The following is a 6,186-nucleotide window of genomic DNA, read 5'->3' as shown; positions in this document are numbered from 1 at the left end:
ATTAAAAGCCTAAAAGCCATAAATACATTATTGATTAAAAAAATTACTTAAATACTTTATTTAAAAAAAACATTTACAGAAAAAAAAATCAATTCAAATCTCAATAATCATGTTATTTTTATAACAACATATGTTTCTTTTAAAATATATTTTTTTTTAAGTTTAAAAAGAATTGATTACTTTCATCTATTAAGTTTTCAAATATAAAAATTTAACAAAAAAATGAATCAAATTAAATTATTATTATAAAATTTTAATTTGCAAATAAAAAATAAATTAAAAGTAATTAGAAAACCCAGATAAAAACTTGTATCATCCTAAAAATTTTTAAAACTTTCAATATTGTTCTATTTTAACAGCTAAAACACTCAATTACATTTTTTTTTGCCATTTTAACAAATTAAATTATTTTTAACACGTTTTAACTAAATAAGTAGTTTCATTGAACAATTAATTATTTATTTTTAAATTAATTTATAAGTTAAAAAATACATTTTATGTAGCAAAACCAAATACCCTCTTAAATGTTACATCCCAAGAGATTGGTTCTCTTCATCATGATGAATCAAAATCAGCTTCACTGCTTTAAAGGTTCTGCAGCATTTATAAATTGACAAAAGTCTTCACAAATTGAAAAGCTACTAAGCCTTGCTGCTTCAATCATGCCGAGGTAATCTCCCATCACAGTGCATTCCTCCTAACAGGTCACCTTGGAACTGACAGACCAATCTCTGAAAAAAAAAAATTAGAATCAGAAAAAAGACAAGCGAAACGCACTAACAATACATGGATAACAGTATTCCAGTACAAATTAACAACAGGACTACTTTGTTCTTCAATCCTCTCAAGTGTGTAATCCTGAGAATACTTCTAACAATATAAGACTCACTGGACTATATTTTCCCCAATATCCACAAACTTGGCTCTAAAAAATTGTATCAACATCTAAAAGATATAATTGATGACATTTAACAAGTCACGCAACAAATGTAATCCAAGTAGTTTTCTGCATAGTTAAAAGTCATAACGGTACAGTTGATGACAGGACCCACCTCCACAAACAGCACACATGTTACGTACCATCAACTCCATCTGGGAAAAGGAGCAGTTAAGTTACGAAACTATTCTCAATTGCTAATAAAAAAAATTAATTATGTAAAGTTCATATTTGCAATTTAAGAAAAGAAATTACATGATTAGTGCCTAAATCATTGTCTTATTCTCACTCTATCTCCCTTCTTCTCTTTATGTTGTTTACGTACAAGTGTTACAATGAGAACTGAGCAAGGTTAGAATATAGAAGTGTCAGGACTTGTAGCATAACTGGCGCCGTACGCTAGCCTTCTATGTAATTTTGTGAATATTGAATAAAGATAAACAGGCATACACTAGACCTATGAAAGGTGATAATATAGGATGAAGGAATATAACTTGTCATCTTGGGGAGTAATAAAGCAAATGAATTACAATAATCCACTCTTTGGAGCATTTGTGAGCCACAAATCATGGCAGCATATGCTGTGAAGGGAAGCAATTGAATTCACAAGAAAACACATTTAAATTTCACGAAAACCATTGGGTTCACACCTATGACACAAACATTGATTCACATGCATGGCATTCATTCATTTTTACCTGCCAAAGCACTTATTCTACAGTAATTCTATGATTAAATAATTTTACTCAAGAAATTTATAACAGCTGATACCAGCAAAATAACAAACTGCTTCTTAAACAACTCAACATGATTAATTAACAATAATTTAGGAACACATTATGCTTCCATTTCCATGACAGCAAAAGAAATTCTCTTGGATTAACTTCTAAGGTTTCCTTGGAACCAATTAAGATCAGCAGAGTAACATAAAAGCACATAAATTAATGGCACATATTAAAAAAAAGTTTTGATTCTAATACAACTGGGCATTTTTAAGATTACTAAGAAAGTACTCATAGTTTCATACTTGATAAAGACGCAGTGGGCCATAATTGACAGGTCCCCAGTTTATTTCTTTTGAAATTATGTGCCTGCAGGAACCAAATATTCCAGTCAGATTGTGTTAAACCTAATTAAAGCACTCTCCTCCCACTTAAGTTCCCCAATTTGTTTTAACCACAAAACATGAGTTCACTCAACAAAGAGTGAACCAAATAAGATCTATCAAAGATAAAACTCAATAGAGAATCTGAAGTCCACTGCTGATTTCTGACACTAGGATTAACAAGTTGAACCGCAACCTTTATGCTCGCGTTACCTTTAAAGGCCAAGGAACCAAGCACATTGCCAATGAAACATCTAAACTTTCTGTCTAAAGACTTCAACTCCAAAATCACTTTCAAAACTATCCTCTCTTTCTCTATAGCTACCCTCATGATTACATCAATCATAACCTTAATAATTCCACTCTCTAAATCAAACTGCTATACAAGCAAAATATTCAAAAAACCCAACAAAAAGAGCAGAATTCAATCGAACAGAAACAGCCAAAATGAACAAATTTAAATAAAAAGGAGCAAATTCAATCACCAATAATCAAATATACAGGAATCAGAGGCACAGTTTAGGAGAAGGAAAAAAAAAAAAAAAAAAAGCTACTCACACTCCTAAACAGAGTAGTGATAAAGTATTAGAGGCCGGGAGAGGTGCAGCAGAGTGTACCCTGTGAAAGCGCTCGGCAACTCCTCGATGAAGTGCTCAAGCATGACATCATCCTCGCCGTCGCCACCGCGCTGTGCAGCGGCAGGAGCGACTGCACGCATCCCAGCTCAGAAGGAGCCCTTGCAAATAAAACTCAAATCAAATACACAAACATACTACCAAGTATGTATACGATACGAATAAGAATACGTATGTGCATGAGCGTACCTGAAAGAGAAAGCGAAGCGTCGGGGAAGGGAAGAGGAAGGGAAATGAGGAGAAGGTGACCGGGAAAGGGGAGATCTGGTGATGGGAGATTTTGAAGAGTTGGATCTGATGGCGGATTTGATTGACGCAAGGGATGATCTGGAGATTAATCTGTTACAAGACGAGGCCATGCTGATGGTGGGAGATGAAGAGAGAAAGGGAGGAGATCTGGAAGCGAGGGTTTAGGGATTTAGCTACGCAGGGGAAAATCGAGGCAAATTAAACGGAAGATGATTTGGTAGGGTTGGGCTTTCATGGGCTCGGATTGGGTTGGGTTTGGATTGGATCACTCGAAAAGCTCTGGCGTAATTCAGAATTGGTAGTGATGAATATATATTTGTCATTTTTTTTTTTATAAATTCTTTACATTTTAATAATTTTATAAAAACTTGAAAATAAATTCTTATTTTTAAAAATATAAGTTATTTTGTTTTATAGAAAGGGAAGCTTGTATCAATTAAAGGCACAAAGAAAAATAATATTAGCTCTTTTATCAATTTCTATAGCTTGCTAAAATCTTCCCTTTCTCTTGAAAGTCTAATAAATCTTGTCATTCGAGAAATCGATGGCTTGAAACCTATCTCAAGCGGGTAATTCTTTAATTTTATTAACCAATATTATAATATGAAGGAAAGGGAAATGTGTTGAGTAGTGGCAAGTGTTGGAGATAGAGTGGCAAAAGAAGAAGATAGTGGGTTTCATTGTGGGGTCTGTGTTTTGTGATCCATCAAAGAGAGGGAGAGCAAAGTTACTGTGCAAAGAAGGAAGGAGGTGGTGGATTTGAAGCTATGGCAAAGGTTTTAGTCGAGGTGAGCTGCAAAATGACGAGTGGGAGATGGTCGAGTTGAGCCAACAGAGATAATAAATAGGACCGCAGCAATGGGATTTGAGGGGAGGTAGAGGGTGCTGTTATGTGAGGTTGAGGATGGTGGCGGAGATGGCGTTTTGAGGGGGCACCGGGGTAACATTGGCATGGAGGAGATGGCGAATCGAAGAACCTTTGATTTGGGTCAACAGCTAGGTAATAGAGACTAAAAAATAATAAATTTTAATTATTAATTATTTTTACTAATTTTTTAACACTATTAATTCACACAGTTAAAATAAGATTTATTTAACTGAAATTAAAATATAATTTAAAGAAAAAAAAACAGAGGCCTAAGTGAACTTATGGTATAACTAAAATGACTTATTTGAACCTTTACCTAATATTAATAATGTACTAATAATACGTTTATATTAAATTACCAAAAAAATAATATGTTTATATTATAAGGGAATGGGACATTAAATTCACATGGTACATTAATTAATTAGTTGGCGGTTGAAGCTAAAATATATTTACCGTTGACATACACATCTCTTTGATTGGCCATCACTTAATTGACAAGTGGATCTTTGACGTTCAATTTTCTTATAGTATTAATCATTATGGTCAATCCCAATCTTAATTAAGATAATTAAGCCGTGCATGTTATTTCTAGAATAATTATTTAATAAGAAGGTGTTTGATTTATTTTATAAAAATTAATTTATAATTATTTAATTTAAATTTATAAATATTTAAAAATTTAAATATATTTAATTAAAATATTTATAAATAATTAATAAATAGTTGATATATTTAATAAAAAATAATTTAAAAATATATTTTTTATTAAAATGATTTAAAAAATATTAAATAATATTTAAAATTAAAATAAAAGCAATATTAAATAATAATATTTAAAATTAAATAATATTTAATGCCTTTTGATTTCCCTCTCAAAGCAATCTCTTTTCAACTCTCAAGAATCACACCTAACAATCGACTCTCATAAATTGAAATTGATTTGAAGCAATTGCTTGTCAATGTTTTTTTGTACGAGACGTAATAATCCACGTATGGGTCCATCCGTGATCCATGTTTTGTTTCTAATTACCCATCCCTTTTAACGTTGATACGTTACGTCTTGCTACTTTTTTAATTTTAATTAATTAAGGGATCAACTTCAACAAGATTTTGCTGTGAAGATGTTACTTTCAGAATTTGATTATATATCCTTAACGGCGTTATAGCAGACTAATTAGGGTTTCATTATATAATAAATGTGTACTTTCAAACAGAAAATTACATATCTTAGTTTTGATTATCCATTTTAATATTAATAATTAAATATTATCTCATTTAAAAAGAGTTGGCAATGACGTGTCTTAAAATTACAATTTATATATTTCTTTTATGTGCACTTTTTCAATAAATGTTTTTTTTTTTTTGTAAATATTATACTTTTTAGTAAGTAAATACTATAGTTATTTCAACATTATTTATAATTCTTAATAATTATTTATTATTCATAAAAAATTAAAAATAATTTCATCATATCAAAATTTAAATAATTATTTAATTATTAATAAATTTTAAAATAAAAATAAAGTAATAACTTTTATCAAATAATAAAAAAATTCAAAATATATTTAAATTTATTCAAAATTAATTTGAGCTTATGTTTATTTTTTTTTATCAAATATAAAGCACACACACATTGGTAATGAATATAGACTATCATTAAAATCATGATAATTTTAATAAAATCATTGTTCTTATATAATCTATACTCATACGTACACTCTATAATCGATACGAGATTTCAAAGTACCAATTCAAATGATCAATCCATTAATTGATAGGCATGTATTGATTTTTTTCACCAATGTGTTAATGAAATGCTCAACATTGCTTAAAAAAAGTTAAAATTGGAAACTAATTGCGGGGCCAACTTCGGTTATATTTTAACATTTCAATAAATTTTTTAAATAAAGAGCCTAATAAATTAATTTAATTTTTTATATAATCACTGATGAATGTAATTAAAGTATAGATGCATGCGAAGGACTTAATTGGTACACCAAATATGGAGGGACAGCAAGGGGAGAAAATGAAGGACCCACTCAGTCCTTCGTAGTTTCTACACAATGTTGATGGGTGCCACGGCCAACGCCCAACGCCCAGATACCACAACAAATTTCCAACTGAGCTGAAGAATGGTTTTCTTTTGCATAATCTCGATGTGGTGGGTTCCACATTTCTTATTCATTTCCGTCTCTCAATATGCAAATTAGGAAATTTCGCATTTAATTCTTATTAATTTAATTGACCAGCTCATCTAATTAATTAAAATAATTTTTTAAAATATAAAAAATAAAATTTAAATAATTATTAAAAATAATATATATGTACTGAATAATTTCAATGTGTATTCATAAGCCATAAATAAAAGGCAGTTAATCAAAATCACAAA

At 30.1% G+C, this 6,186-nt stretch overlaps 1 protein-coding gene across 8 annotated transcripts; it reads right to left on the bottom strand.

The window, feature by feature from the left end:
• Positions 1-437: 437 nt before the first annotated feature.
• Positions 438-3,116, bottom strand: LOC110666044 (protein NONRESPONDING TO OXYLIPINS 2, mitochondrial). 8 transcript variants are annotated; one of them, XR_002497089.2, is made up of 5 exons: positions 2,867-3,116; positions 2,601-2,778; positions 1,965-2,028; positions 1,053-1,092; positions 438-731 (listed from the first exon to the last, which is right to left on the bottom strand). XR_002497089.2 is itself a non-coding variant. In XM_021826389.2 (4 exons), the coding sequence occupies exons 1-3, from the start codon at positions 3,034-3,036 to the stop codon at positions 1,073-1,075; spliced, it is 309 nt and encodes a 102-aa protein (XP_021682081.2). In that variant the 5' UTR covers positions 3,037-3,116; the 3' UTR covers positions 438-731; positions 1,053-1,072. The 8 variants fall into 8 exon arrangements, 3 of the variants coding, with proteins under 3 accessions (XP_021682081.2, XP_021682079.2, XP_021682080.2); XR_002497091.2 differs by having other exon boundaries at positions 2,660-2,778; positions 2,867-3,115; XR_002497088.2 differs by lacking the exon at positions 1,053-1,092.
• Positions 3,117-6,186: the final 3,070 nt, after the last annotated feature.

Source organism: Hevea brasiliensis, chromosome 9 (genome assembly GCF_030052815.1).
Source record: "Hevea brasiliensis isolate MT/VB/25A 57/8 chromosome 9, ASM3005281v1, whole genome shotgun sequence".
NCBI lineage: Eukaryota > Viridiplantae > Streptophyta > Magnoliopsida > Malpighiales > Euphorbiaceae > Hevea > Hevea brasiliensis.
The sequence above is the reverse complement of the archived record's forward strand: the minus strand, read 5'-3'. Positions and strand labels throughout refer to the sequence as shown.

Coding starts and splice junctions, on each gene's coding strand:
- LOC110666044 (XM_021826387.2), bottom strand. CDS start 3,036: ATGGCCTCGTCTTGTAACAGATTAATCTCCAGATCATCCCTTGCGTCA. Junction 2,779..2,866: donor CGCTTCGCTTTCTCTTTCAG/GTACGCTCATGC, acceptor TTTATTTGCAAG/GGCTCCTTCTGAGCTGGGAT.